The 14,651-nt window shown below is 37.7% G+C and overlaps 1 protein-coding gene across 4 annotated transcripts in view; it reads right to left on the bottom strand.

Annotated features, from left to right (window-relative positions):
- Positions 1-14,651, bottom strand: part of PPM1L (protein phosphatase, Mg2+/Mn2+ dependent 1L) — a 301,260-nt gene that overhangs the window by 124,317 nt on the left and 162,292 nt on the right. The window contains exons 2-3 of one of the 4 annotated variants that reach the window (XM_015445263.4): positions 4,475-4,690; positions 3,572-3,763 (exon numbers count right to left, since the gene is read on the bottom strand). The exons of 2 other annotated variants lie outside the window; for them this stretch is intronic. In XM_015445263.4, coding sequence (XP_015300749.2) covers positions 3,572-3,640 — 69 coding nt within the window. In that variant the 5' untranslated portion in view covers positions 3,641-3,763; positions 4,475-4,690. The remainder of the gene's footprint in view (positions 1-3,571; positions 3,764-4,474; positions 4,691-14,651) is intronic. One more of the 4 variants, XM_074031344.1, reaches the window with a different exon arrangement.

The following is a 14,651-nucleotide window of genomic DNA, read 5'->3' as shown; positions in this document are numbered from 1 at the left end:
GTTTGTCTTCATCAATTTGTGCTGCTATAACAAAATACGACAGAGTGGGCATTTTATAAAGCAAATTTATTTTCTCATAGTTCTGGAAACTGGGAGGCCCAAGATCAGTCTCTGGCGAAGGCCTGTTCTCATAGATGATACCGTCCAGGTGTCCTCGCGTGGTAGGAGAGAAAGAGGGACAAAAGGACCTAGCTAGTTCCCTCTAGCCTTCTTATAAGGTCACTAGTCCCATTCTTGAGGGCTCTGCCCTGGTGACTTAATCACCTCCTAAAGGCCCTACCTCATAATACTGTGCATTGGGGATTAAGTTTCAACACAAACTGAAACTTTGGCAGGTACATAAACATTCAAACATAGCACTGATACTCTTTGTATGCTATAATATTCTCTCCAACAGAGGGAGTCAGAAGGTAGCAATTTGCTACCAGTAGCTCCAAACACTGATCCTTACAGCAATACCATACTAGAGAAAAAGGCTTGTCAGGATAGCCTTGAAGAATCCCACAGGAATACTCTAGTTGGCCCTGTTTCAATCATGTTCCCACCTCCTGAACTGTGTTCAGATAAGGTGAGGTACCAGGCCATATGCTCTGCGGTCAGGATGGGTGTGTAGTCTGTTGCTAGAAGTCAAGAAGGGTGCTAGGTAGATTAAATACTTGAACCCCACAATTTTACATCCATTATCTCATTTTATCCATACTTTACAAGGGAAAAACTAAGGAACATATCCAAGGTCATACAAAAAAGCAAGAGTTTAGCTGCCTATGGAACCCAGATCATCTAACTAAATCTGGTATCCTTTCCAATACTCTAAATCTCTCCTTTAAAATATTTTCTAGAGCAAATAGATCTATTTCATTTGATATCTCCCAACAGGAAACTAGATTAAGTGACTTCTAATGTAACTTAACTCTAACATTCTAAAATAGGTCACTAATTGGTTTAGTCCAGGCTTTGTGTTATGATCTGGAGTCATTCATTCCCTAATTAATTCATTCGATACACATTTACTGGGTACCTACTACACACTATGTGTCACTGACACTCTTCTCTTGCTGTATTGCTCATCTAGGAGACTTAATACTAAACAAAGCCACTAAACCACATAGCAACTGTCTGACCAAAAATGGAAAAAATTAGTACAATAAATTCATACACACACACACACACACACACACACACACACACACACACACAGGGAAATGATAGATCTCATGAAATTGAGAAATTTTTCATGGTACAAAAATCATATAATATGTAACAGTTTCACTACCAATGAGTATAAACCACTAGTTTAAAAAGAAAATTCATCAGCATCAGACTACAGACACAGCTATAAAGTAAAGGAAGAAAAAAATGCTCTGTAGGGTTTTTCTTTTAGACCTTAAATGTTGTTGTTCAAAAGTTCCTCTATGTTATCATTTTATGATTGCTCCCTATTTTAAAAATATCCATACCATGTATTAAACATCCATCATATCACACCAGACAACTTCAAAGACACAACTGGAAATTACTTTGCTTTTCCAGCTGTACTTTTCTGAGAGAGCTTCTGGTTAGAAAAGATAACACAGCCCAGCTTTGATTCTGGGCCTTTGTTGATGTTGGTGTATTAACGTCACACAGGTTAGAGTTTTCAATCTTTAAGTCGTGGGATGTTCCTTGTACATACATCTGGCAAAGGTAAAGGTGAAGAAAAAGGCCCCCTATCCCACTGTCTTTCAGAGCATCTATTTATACAATACTAACACATTTGCCTTAGGTAGAAAACCCAACAAGTCTGACTTTCTTGATTCATCTGCAAAACAGAAATAATACATGCTGTGAGGCATTGAGTATCAATGATTATTTACAGGACTAAACAAGCTCCTTGGAATATACTTGAAATAAAACAAGCACAAGTGCCTTGCCTCTTAAGGAAGTTCCTTTATCAATGAATGTTTTACATATCCAATAACCAAAGCAAGTCAGGAGAGCTCAGGAGAATGCTGTCATAACGACCATCTATTCTAGGTCAGAATGCAGTCCTGTGGCTTAGTATCTTGACTTTGTACCCACCACCCACAGCCACCACTGGCATAGCATATTCATAGCAGAGCTCAGAAAAGGAATTTCTCACATTGAAACAAACAAACCCCTACTTGATCAGAGGAAGCCAGAGTCAGCACAGCCAGCAGATTCTTTTGCTCCAAAGTCAATTCAATGTACACTTTTGTTACCCTAGAACATATTCAGCATGGGGTAGCCATTAAGCGGGAAAGTTCTAAGAAGTCCTTGGTTTTAAAAAGCTTACACTCTTGGTGTGCAGACTGCCTTATCGAAATGAAACAAAAGAGCAATCATGCAGTGGAAAGAGATCTGAATTAAGGGTTCTGGTTCCAGGTTTACTATTTATCAGCTTTCATATCAAACATAGCAGTCTTCTCACTGCATTCATTTTCAAACAAGGACCTAGCTAGATGGTCTGTAAACTGCAGTTCCCACATTCTAAAATTCTAATCAAGCATCAAAATGCATGGGACAACCTATTATGGCTCAGAAATCATTAAGAGAGGCCGCTGCTGAAGCCCTCCAGAAAGAAAGGTTTCAATTGAATTACATTATGAATCCACAGAGAAAAAGACGCTAGAGGAAAGGGGCAAAGGGGCAGGTAGGTATACAACCAGGCTTTTGGGCTGTAACATAGGTTCCTGAAGGAGACCCTCTGCTAGGACCCTGCCTCAAAGTTCCTAGATACAAGACCCATCTCTCTCATTCAGCTGCCCTCAATGCTGCCTCTTCTCCTTCTATCAGTAGTACTCCTTGGTGCTAGAATTCTGAATCCAGAGGTTTGTGGCTATGAGATTAGCTTGTATTACAGCTAGAATATCCACCACCATCACCTCATTCAAGAAGATCCTTTAAAGAGTGTCAGCACCCTGTAAGAGTGCAATGAGTAGAACTAGAAAGATGGGGTTTCTGTCCTTTCTCTGGCCCTACCCCAAACTAGTTGTTCAGCTCTGGACCAGCCACTTACTCTTTAGACTTCATTTTCCTCCTCCTCCTTCATTTTCTTCCTTCCTTCTTACTTACATCACTAATTTCATCTGAAGATCTCATGTATCTCTTATACATGAGATAATAGGTATAATTAAACCATAAGGTCTTCTCAAAACATATGGTAGAGTTATTTTCATCCTTGTTATGATTTGTTGAGATAATGAATTAAGAGTTGGTCTTCTACTTCTAGTAATGGCAGGTTAGTTTATAGTAAAACAGCCTCCTGAGAACACAAGGACTCACTAAACACTTTACAACTAGTGTAAAAATCCAAGACTATAAATTCTGTTAATAATAATCACATTAGAACAATATGCCAAACTCAATTGAATTGATGTTTTGATCACCTAAATGGCTAATTTAAAGTAAAACTACATTTTATTTCCATCTATTTACCATTTACTCTGTAAGATACCACGCTAAATAAATAAAAAAACTTCTCAAAAAATTCATGATTCCCATTTCCAAAACTCACTGGCAGTATAAACTGGAATGAGAAGTTCAATTCTGCGCATATAAATGTGACACTTACAAATAGGGGTTTTAGTGACTGGTAAATCAGAGTTGCAGAGCAGCGGCTGTTGTAAATGGTCATGACCATTTCTTGTTTGATAATAACAAGCAGTTTCCATATTTATAATTCTAGAAGCTGATTTCAATGATTAGGAATAGCTTCTTGATTTTCTGCTTTTTACAACTTGAATTTGGGCAGATGCAGTTTATTCTGAAAGGGAATATAAAACAAATAGGAGAGAATAGTCGTTTTACATACTTTTGCTAAGCTAGGCAAAAAATGAACTTCTAGCATGTCTACAATGAGGTTTTATTTCAGTAAAGAGCTGACAAAAGGACAACATACCAGAAAGAAAATCTAAATGTGAATTGTTTCCTATTATTAACGTCAGAATTTAGCTTGTAATTTCAGGTTCACTTTGCAAAAGCACCATAATTGACCTATCTGTGTCCTATATGGAGAAAAATACCCTATTTTACAAGTGTTCCCTTTACTCTGGAGATTTTTCTCTTTGATAGGCCATGAGGTACTATATACTACATTGAGATTGAGGAAGGCATATGCCGGTATCTCTATCAAGCCTTGGAATAGCAAATGTTTTTCAGGCACCAACTATACTAAAGATGCTGCATTTTTCTAACACCTAAGCTAAATGACTTACTAAACTATTTTGTTTTGTACTAGAGAACAATGGTAGGTAGGCACTGACTTCCACATTTAGAAGTTGCCCCATTGATTATTAGGCTAGATTTGGCTAGCTAGACTTGATTATTTCTTCTTATTACAGAACATATCAAAATTAGGAACAATTTCCTTTCTTGGCTAGATCTTTTGATTCTGGAAGTTTCAGATAAAGAGAGAGAGAGAACAGCCAAAAGTTTTTAATGTCCCTGTCCAATACAATATTTAACTATTACTCACACTGCTTCCGACCCTTTGCAGAAGATTGGATTCTTCAATGTATCCAAAATTTCTAGGCTTCAAGCTGGTATAGCTGGGTTTTGCTCATAGCCCATAACCAAGCTCTGTGGGAGCAACTGATTGACAGTTCCAAAGAGGATAATTGTTTCCCCAGGGCAGAAATTGTGGCTCAATGGCAACATCCAATCACATCCACTTTCATCATTTACTTCTGTTCTAAAACAAACAGAAACAAGTGAATATAATTTCTAATGAAAACAGACGTTTAACAGGACATTTGTTACACTGTTTTTGTTTGTTTGTTGTTTGTTTTTGCTAAATTAGCTCATCTTCTCAAAAGGGGGCACACAGATGATGGTTTAACTTGCCTAAAAAGAGCAGATAATAGACAGAAGTTGTTCATTCCATCTGCTTCCCCGGAGAATAAAAATAAAAAGCATCTTGTGAAGGTATCAGGAGTCCCAGAGCCCAAGGAGAGGACTGTCCTGAGACTTTATTACTTTTGAGGCTTCAAATGCACCGCCACATGCTCTACTGAAAATACTATTTTGCCCATCAGAGAATCGTTCTTGGGGCATATCAAATGCAGTAGCATCCTACAATGTCTGAATTTCCAACTCAGCCTCCCAACTCATTTAAAAGCAAGGGATGACTGAAGAGGAAACTGGTATTTTCTTATGGTTAACTACTTTTCTATTTAATATTCTGGACACCATTTCAATATTCTTTGATGTGATGTGATTTGAGAGCAGTAGTGAGAAAAGAATACAGCTATTTCCCAAGTGTTGCCATGGGTTGAGTCCATTTAAGAAACCAGTTGCATATGCCATTCGATGGCCTAAAACTTGTTAAAATAAGGCCATATTTTCTAAGTTATCTTGAGTGACTAGAACAACTTCTAAAGCCCTTTCTTAAGAATCAGGAAATAACACATATGGTTTTTATGAAGCTCTTCAGAATGATAAAATATTAATTCAGAAAGTACCTTCAAATAGAAATAAGGCAAGAATCAGATGAACTGGTTTCTATAACATGTGACTCATTCCAATTTCCTTACAGGCTTCAGCAGGAGCTGCCCAAAGTCTCGTGATCAAGCTTTACTATATCTATAGTGAGATCCTAAAAGGTAGAGTAGTTTCATTTAAAACTAAACTTCATCAGTGAATAGGGAATAAATAAATTACTCTTAAAATGGAACTTTTTCTCTTTGTTCCATGAGGTCATTCTTAATGTAAATTGCCACAAGTTCTAGCTACATCGCTAGTAATAATCTCCATGTTAATTCTATAGCAACTCCAGCTGAATAGGCATTAGTTTCACTCCAGAAAAGAGGGAATTTAGTACCTTTAGTAGTTTATTCGCTGGCAGAAATCAGGTCCAATATTTAGGTACCTACCCTTTTATTATCCAAATTTCAATACTAGGATATGGTCAGCTTCACTTTATCATACCCTTTATGAGAAGAGAATCCATGTCTGTGTTAACTATGATTGTATTCTTCTGCCTAGCACATTACCTGACATATAGATGGTTCCTTAAAAAGACAAAAATTTTATTACATAATTTTGCTTATCTGCAAATATCAAAAGTGTATAAATCCTTTTACTTTTTACTGCTCTGGGAACCATTACTTCATGACAGGTGACTTCAAAGTAGATACTGAGATATCCAAATTCAATCCATCTCATTGTAAGTACCTGTTAGAGTTGTATGGTCCTGAGAATATGAAAGAATATAAGATGCCATCTAGTTCAAAAGCCCTTAGACTTAGATAAGTCATTTGTACAACTTGGGAACCAAAAAGATATAAGTGATGAACCTGGTGGGTGATGGAGAATTATATGAGTACTTGGGGGGACTTAGTAATGTATAAATAATCTAAACCCAGGGACAGAGGAACATATAAGACTCAGGGCCTGTTTTGAAATCCCTGAGAAAGTAACTATAAAATGGGTTCTACTAGCATCATCCAGATCTCCTGCAATCTAGTCAGCAGGATATTTTTTTTTTTTTTTTTTGAGCTGGAGTCTCGCTCTGTCACCCAGGCTGGAGTGCAGTGGTGCAATCTTGGCTCACTGCAAGCTCCGCCTCCCAGGTTCAAGCCCTTCTCCTGCCTCAGCCTCCCAAGTAGCTGGGACTACAGGTGCCCACCACCACACCTGGCTAACTTTTTGTATTTTTAGTAGAGATGGGGTTTCACTGTGTTAGCCAGGATGGTCTTGATCTCCTGACCTTGTGATCCGCCCGCCTTGGCCTCCCAAAGTGCTGGAATTACAGGTGTGAGCCACCGCGCCCGGCCGTCAGCAGGAATCTAATCAGCATCCAGATGGGAATTTCTGGTCATTAGTAACACCTTTGTATACTGAGAAATGCCCTGAATTACTCGATACTTGGTAGTTTCCTTAGTGATGAGACGAAGTGCTCTGGGTCTCTGCAACTCTAGGTCTTAATACTAACTGAAATCCCTGGTCATAAGTAATCTTAGTTAACTGAATTTTTAACTGCCTTCCTCAAATGGGGTTGTATCTTTTATGCCGCAGAAGTTTAGAAAGTTAAGTATAAGTATATAAAGATTTTTAGGAATAAAATAATTATTTTTCAGGAATCTATTAATTTTTGACATTTTATATATTTGGAACATTTGAGAAAATTTGAGGATCACTGTATTTATAAATGTGATTTATTAAATGTGAAGTTATTTACTATCCAGTGACATTTTAAATAAGACAATTTAAGTTCTTAAAAATAAACACATATATTAAATTTATAAGGACAGTTTAAATGTTTAATTAATTTTGTAAATGAGACTAAACGTTATTCAAAGGCCCTTTGAAATTATTACTAACTTCTGTCTGACTTATACATAAAAAAGAAGAAACTAGAGTTGGAAGCTGTACTGAAAAGCCTAAAGTAGTTTTAAAAAAGTAAAAGCCAGTTTTTAAAATCAAAATTAAACATTATTAAAAGTCTTTTTGTCACATACAAAAATCACCCTGGATAACATAAAAAGTCGCATATCACTCACTGCCTGTGTCTTTACCATCCTAATATTCAGCCTGCTGATTGGCCGTCCCCGTCCCCGCAGCTAGCCTTAATGCCGAAGGTCATCTAGTGATTTAAAAGGGTAACTAACTGCAGCCGGGTGCGGTGGCTCACGCCTGTAATCCCAGCACTTTGGGAGGTCGAGGCGGGCGGATCATGAGATCAGGAGATCCAGACCATCCTGGCTAACACGGTGAAACTCCATCTCTACTAAAAATACAAAAAATTAGCCGGGCGAGGTGGCGGGCACCTGTAGTCCCAGCTACTCGGGAGGCTGAGGCAGGAGAATGGCGTAAACCCGGGAGGCGGAGCTTGCAGTGAGCAGAGATCGCGCCATTGCACTCCACCCTGGGCGACAGAGCGAGACTCCGTCTCAAAAAAAAAAATAAATAAATAAAAATAAAAATAAAATAAAATAAAAGGGTAACTGCAGGCTCTACAGTTATGCAGGAGGGAAGATTACTAATTTTTTGCTGTCTTTGTTTTCTGTTACTCTTTACAGGAACACACCATAGTGAAAAGCAGAAATTGCCTAACTTAAATTTCAGGAGTTTCAGTGAGTTTCGACTGGTGAAATCTCATCAGATTTCTATGTCCTTGGAAAAGATGGAAAGTAAGAGAAAAGGGTTTTGTAAATTTCTGATACCTGGAAAACTGAATAAAAATGTAAGAAAATGGTGAGATAGTCACTACTGTGCTGCTGTCTCACAGTGTGGCTATCTTATAATGCAGGCCTTCTAGTAACTACACCTTCTTAGCTGCCAAGGGAACCTGGTTATGCTAAATTTCACACCACAATTGGATCATGTTATAGTCATGAAGACAGTCAAGGAGATGAGTAAAATAACTTTATATCATTAGCATTTTGAGATAAAGCTCCCTCATCACCACCCTTCTACTGCTAAATGAGATTGTCCAAAACAAATATTCTTAGATCTTTAATGTGTGTGTGTGTGTTTGTGTGTGTTTGTTTGTGTGTGTGAGAGAGAGAGAGAGAAAGAGAGAGAGAGAGAGAGACAGAAACTAAATGCATAAATGCATTTGCTGGGTTTCAGCTGCCTCAAAGAAATACACCGTCTATCCTTGGGAGATGGGAGACCATATACTGCACTCCTAAAAATCAAGTCCTTCTTATGTGCAGGAAAAGTAAACAGGCTTTGGTGGTCTTCAGGTTTTATCCATTTAGAAATTCCAGGTGGTTCCTTCCAGGGTTGAGGTATTGGAAGCCTGGGGAGGAGAAGGGGTAGGCTGGGAGTGCAGTTGGTCTCTAGAGTCTTAGAAGCCTGGCCCTTATTGCCATAGAGCTCCCTGAGGTGGCAGACTTCTGAGCAGGCTACCCACAATGGCTGTGGGCACTGGCTGGCTTCAGAACATCCCGCCCTTGGCTGACACTATGGAGCCTGCCTGCAGAGACAAGAGCTGTGGAGAGGCACTTTTGAGAGCTCCCCACCCCCCAAGGAGTGAAGTGCCATTTCAGACTTGGTAAAGTGGACAGAAGGGGTCATGGTGACCACAGTGATGACTCAGGACCAGACGTCTGCCCATGTTCCCAGGACCCATTTAAGCCCTGGGAGTCCAAGGCAATATAGTGTTGCAGGGGAGAGGGCACTGGGGGGAGAAAGTTGGGGAAGGAACCCCAACAATGGGTGACATCAAATACCACACCAGCAAACAGGGCTCAAAAACTGATTTAAGTAATAAAAAGAAAACAAAATGTTTTATTGAGCCCAGGTTTCATAGAGCAATTCACATACCTACTTGCTTATTAACTTCCTAATGCAAAACAGAAATAAGCAGGTATATGACATTTTGATGTAGCTTTTTTTCTGAAAGGGGGATATTTTTCTACAGTCTAAAACAAACTATTAAGCTTTCTTAGCTTTTGTACACATGACAAGTAACACAATATTTGCAACAGATATCCTCTCACTCCGAGAGCCTTCCTCCATCCGTGAGCCTGCCAGGCACTGTAAGGCAGCACGAGGGCGACACCCGCGCCTGCTGATGATGCCTGCTGGCTATTAAGAAACATTTTTGTGTGCCTTTTATATTTAAGACAACACTGTCAAAATGGCCACAGTCAAATATCCTATTTTGGAAGAAAGCCCAGTTCTTAAGTGGCCAAACGATGATCTCAGATAAATGAAGAAGCAGAAGAACATAGTTGTCACAGAGGCCAGAGGAGAGAAAAAAGCAGAAGGAAAAAGAATCTCTCAGAAAAGGCTTGTAGAGTAGTCAGTCTCCTGAATCGAAGACCCTTAAAATATCTGTCTAATCCAACTCTTCATGTATTTAGTGGGCTTCACAAATTTTATTCTAAAACTAAATAATATTAATGACAATGATTTTTACTCATTCACATAAAAAGGATTTCAAAGCCATTATCCCAGTCTGAGGAGATTTTTCATTAACCATTCCAGTGTTAAATAACCCTTCTCTTTAATCTGTTTTATTCCTGGTACTGTACTTTAAATCTGGTCTTCTATTCATTTGTATGTATCATTGTACTTCCAAGTCTAATAACTTGAACACGGCATTTTTAACTTTAATGTTATTGCCCAGTGTTATTTACTGCCATCTAATTTTTTATCATTAGCAAAGTTGTCAGTAATGAGCTTTTTCTCTTTTCTGGATTTAAATTATTCCAGGCAAGAGTATTTTATTAGTTACTAGATCCATGAAACAACATGCTTCTGATTGTTCTCCTTCAGCCAAATCAATGGTGAACTATTAATGGTTCTTAAAGTATCATTTTCAAAAGTATTTTTTTATTTTAGAAATATAGCATACTCAATTTTTTACTATGAATATTTTTATACCAAATAAGAACTCTTAAGGAAAAACACAATCCATAATTTCTTTATTATGTTAGAATACTTATGCATAGTTTAATTTGTCAGACTCAGTTTTATTTTTCACAGCTTAAAGACTCTAACTTACATGATGGTTTCTAATAGAAATTTCCAAACAGATTAGAGTGCAAATTTTCCAAAGGTTTTACCATGCAGCTTTTCTAAAGTACTATGCAGAAAAATCTTGGTTTCTCAGAAGTTATTCTGGATTTATTCAACATTCATTCAACCATTCCTTTATTTAAGAATTATGTATCACGGCCGGGCGCGGTGGCTCAAGCCTGTAATCCCAGCACTTTGGGAGGCCGAGACGGGCGGATCACGAGGCCAGGAGATCGAGAGACGATCCCGGCTAACACAGTGAAACCCCGTCTCTACTAAAAAATACAAAAAAACTAGCCGGGCGAGGTGGCGGGCGCCTGTAGTCCCAGCTACTCGGGAGGCTGAGGCAGGAGAATGGCGTAAACCCGGGAGGCGGAGCTTGCAGTGAGCTGAGATCCGGCCACTGCACTCCAGCCTGGGTGACAGAGCAAGACTCCGTCTCAAAAAAAAAAAAAAAAAAGAATTGTGTATCACCTCTCTACCATGTGCCAGGTACGACTGTCCTAAGTGCTAGGCTTATATAACCATGGATAAGACAAGGTTCTTGCCCTCAAATAGCTTTCTGTCTCATAAGATGAGCAAATAAACAGGTAATCACCATACGGGGTTGTTAGTGCCATGATAGTATAAGCAAAGAGAGTTCAAAGGAAGGGCAGCTCAACCAGTTTTTCCCAGAGAAAATTCCATCAGTGGGTGAGTCCTGCAAGTGAGGATTCGCGTGCAAGTGTGCATGTGCAGCTGGGGAGAGGGAAGGCACAAAGGCATTAGGGCAAGGAACAGGAGAAAGTTTTCCAGATGGCGCTTAATCTTGACCCATAATTGTTTTGTTTATCATTTTGGTTTGAAATCTATCTAGAATTTTATTACAAACAAAGAACAAAACGAATATTAATCACAATGTAAAGACTTTATAACTCATGGGCCATCATATTGTTGGCATACCCTATGACACAGGGATGCCATTAAGGTCCATTGGGCTTTGCCATATGTGTCCTAAACTGTCCTAAATTGGCCTTCCTTTGAAATCATGTTTTTTTTTTTAATATGATTCTCTCCTTCTCTAATCTGCTATCAGTGTTTATGCATATAGGAGTCCCTTTTTACCACCACCTCCCCCCAACTCCCACCTTTTTTGCTTTTAATAGCTGTGGACTTGGGAAATAAATAACCAGGCTTATGAAAACCATGCCTAATATAAGAATACATAAGCTCTGAGTGATATTGGAGGAATTCTGCTGTGCCTGAACCATGTGAGATATGAGATACAATATCTATTTTAGTCCTCCAGAGATCACTTTGCTTACTGTACACTGATGTGTTATATTCAAGATAATTAAGGCCAGAAATGCAAGTCCTGGAAAGTCAACAATTTCTAAAAGTTGAAACACTTTCACTGACCTTTCACTCTATAGTTTACATAATAAAGTAAGTTTTGAATCTATATAACTAGCTAGAATAGGATACTTATAATGCTAATAGATTGAGAGATTTCTTTAATAACTTTAAGCAGTAGTGGAATTCTGAGACCAAATTTGTCCCACTAATTCATGTGCAGAATGCTTACTCGATGTCATTGAACCAAATACTATCATGTAAGCTTCTAGGTCAATAAGGGCAGAAGATAAATTACATGAAGTTGTGAAAGACCAGAAGCAAATAGCATAAGAAGCATTCAAGAATCCTAATTCCCTCTCTTGTCCTCCAGCACTTGTTCTCTGAGCTCTTGAGAGTAGTGCCTGTGTTCTTCCCCAGGAAGTTTAGCTTGGAACAATGTACAAAATAGCACAAAAAATAGCTGATAAGCAAGTGTTTATATAGTTTAAAAATTAAAGTCACTGGCAGAAAAAGAGTTTGATGTTTTGTTTCTAAGTTACTTTTAAATTGGTGGTGATCAGATTCATTTTCTTTCCTATTTGGAGGGCCTGACTCCACCAATAAGCTCCATGGTTTTAATCATGCACGTATTCAACCCAAATGCCTTTCTGATACCTAGAAATGGAATAAGAAGCATATGGAGGAAAAAGCAGTAACTTAACTTAGAAACATATGTTTCTCAAAGGGGTTGCCAGAAAAAAAAAACAGAATATAAAACTGGCACTCATCTAGCAGCTATCTTAAAAAAAATTTTTTTTAAGTAGATTGCAGAGTGTACTGGAAGAAGAAATATGTAGGCAGGCATCTTTTTTGAAATCTGAGATCATGCAAGTTGAAGATAACAAAAAGAATATTTTTATCTATATTTTTCTATTATCCTCAAATGAGCTATATCATAGCAGATGTGTTACATTTTAGCATCTGGACCATTATTTTTATTTCAGTAATGCATTGAAAACACTATCATGGCAAAATTTTTAATAATTTCTAGTGGTCAAAAATTATATCTAGGATATATAAGAGCTCCTTCAACTCAATACTAAGAAGTCAAACAACGCAGTAAAAAAAAAAAAAAAAAAAAAAAAAAAAAGATTTGAACAGAAACTTCAAAAAAATGCATGTATGAATGGCCACCAAGCACATTAGCAGTCATCAGGGAAATGAAAAATAAAACACAATGATATACCACTATGCACCTATTAGAATGACTAAAATTAAAAAGAATGTCTAGGCCAAGTGTTGGCAAAGATGTGGAAGAACTTGAACTTTCATACACTACTGGTAAGAATAAAAAAAAAATGATACAACCATTTTGGAAAACAGTTTGTCAATTTGTTATAAAGGTAAACATATACTTAACATACAACTTAGCAATCCCACTCCTATTCGCCGGAGAAAAATGAAAAAATGAAAGACGTACATATTTGAGTACTCAAAATATGTGTATCTTTAATTAACAGTAGTCAAAAACTGGAAATTAATGGTAGTCAAAAAACTGGAAACAACCCAAATGTCCATCAATAGCTGAATGAATACACAAATTGTAGTATATTCAATGGAATACTAGTCAGAAATGAAAAGGAATGAATTATTGACATAAAAAACGATATGGATGAATCTCAAAAACATTATGCTGAATCCCCAAAACACCAGATATGAGTACATATTATACAATTTCATTAATATGAAATCCTAGAGAAGACAAATTTATATCTATAATGACAGAGGGCAGTGATTGCCTGGGGCCAAGGATCAGGGTAGAGAATGACTGGGAAGGGGCACAAGGAACATTCTGGAGTAATGAAGTCTAGATCTCGATTGTGGAGGTATTTATACAGCTATATACATTTATCAAAACTCACTGAAATGTACTTAAAATGGGTTTGTTTTACTGCAGATAAATTATACCTCAATAAAGTTGATTTTAAAAAGTAGTTTCATGCTAACAAAACTAAAAAATAGTGAAATCAGATTTTCTTCGACCTCTGACATCAGGGTTCACTGTCTACTCCAAGGTGGGCTAGATTTCCTGCTCGTTGCCCAGAATAAAGAATTTACCTATTTTGTGACTTCATAATCTAACTTTTTGTTCATTATCTCCTTCAAAACCCATTAATCCAATTCTTCTAGCTGTTGGAAGGCCTAAAACTCTCTGAGCTATTACTTGAGCCTCTGTTCTTCTTCCTTTTAATCATGGCCCCTGGAACACCTCATCTATTTCCAAAAATTCATATACCATCTTCATGGTTTTTGTCCACAGGGTATCCCATTAAGCATCTCATCTATCCCATGAAAACCTGTTTCATATTCAACTTACCCCATCACAGTATGCAATGCCACCAAGTAAACATCTCAAAGTGGTTATCAAACGCAACTTTTACAAAAGAAAGCTTAGGGTTATCTACACCACTCTTCATCACTTCCTACAGACATTCTGTTTCCAAAGTCTCCCCCTTTCTTCACTGGAGGACCTCCCATTACACTGTAAAATCTTTGCGGAAGGAGCATTTATTTTTCAGCATTTTAATCCTCACAGTAACTATAGCAATGCTCTAAACTTCACAATTTCTTAATAACATCAAGTAAATTAGTACATACCTAAAACTACCAATGTATCTGCTATAATTACCGCTTCTTCATCATTTCCACATGACACACTTCAATCTGAGCTCATAACTCTTTTGCATGGATATTCACACTCTAATAGAAGGTCCTAGGGGACCCAGATAAGTCAATTGCTAGAATTGGTAGCATTTCAGACCTTAGTAAAAGACAGGAAGACCTCTTAGTATCTTTATCCCTGCTTT

This window comes from Macaca fascicularis, chromosome 2 (genome assembly GCF_037993035.2).
Source record: "Macaca fascicularis isolate 582-1 chromosome 2, T2T-MFA8v1.1".
NCBI lineage: Eukaryota > Metazoa > Chordata > Mammalia > Primates > Cercopithecidae > Macaca > Macaca fascicularis.
Note: the sequence above shows the minus strand (reverse complement) of the source record. Positions and strands in the feature narration are given on the sequence as shown.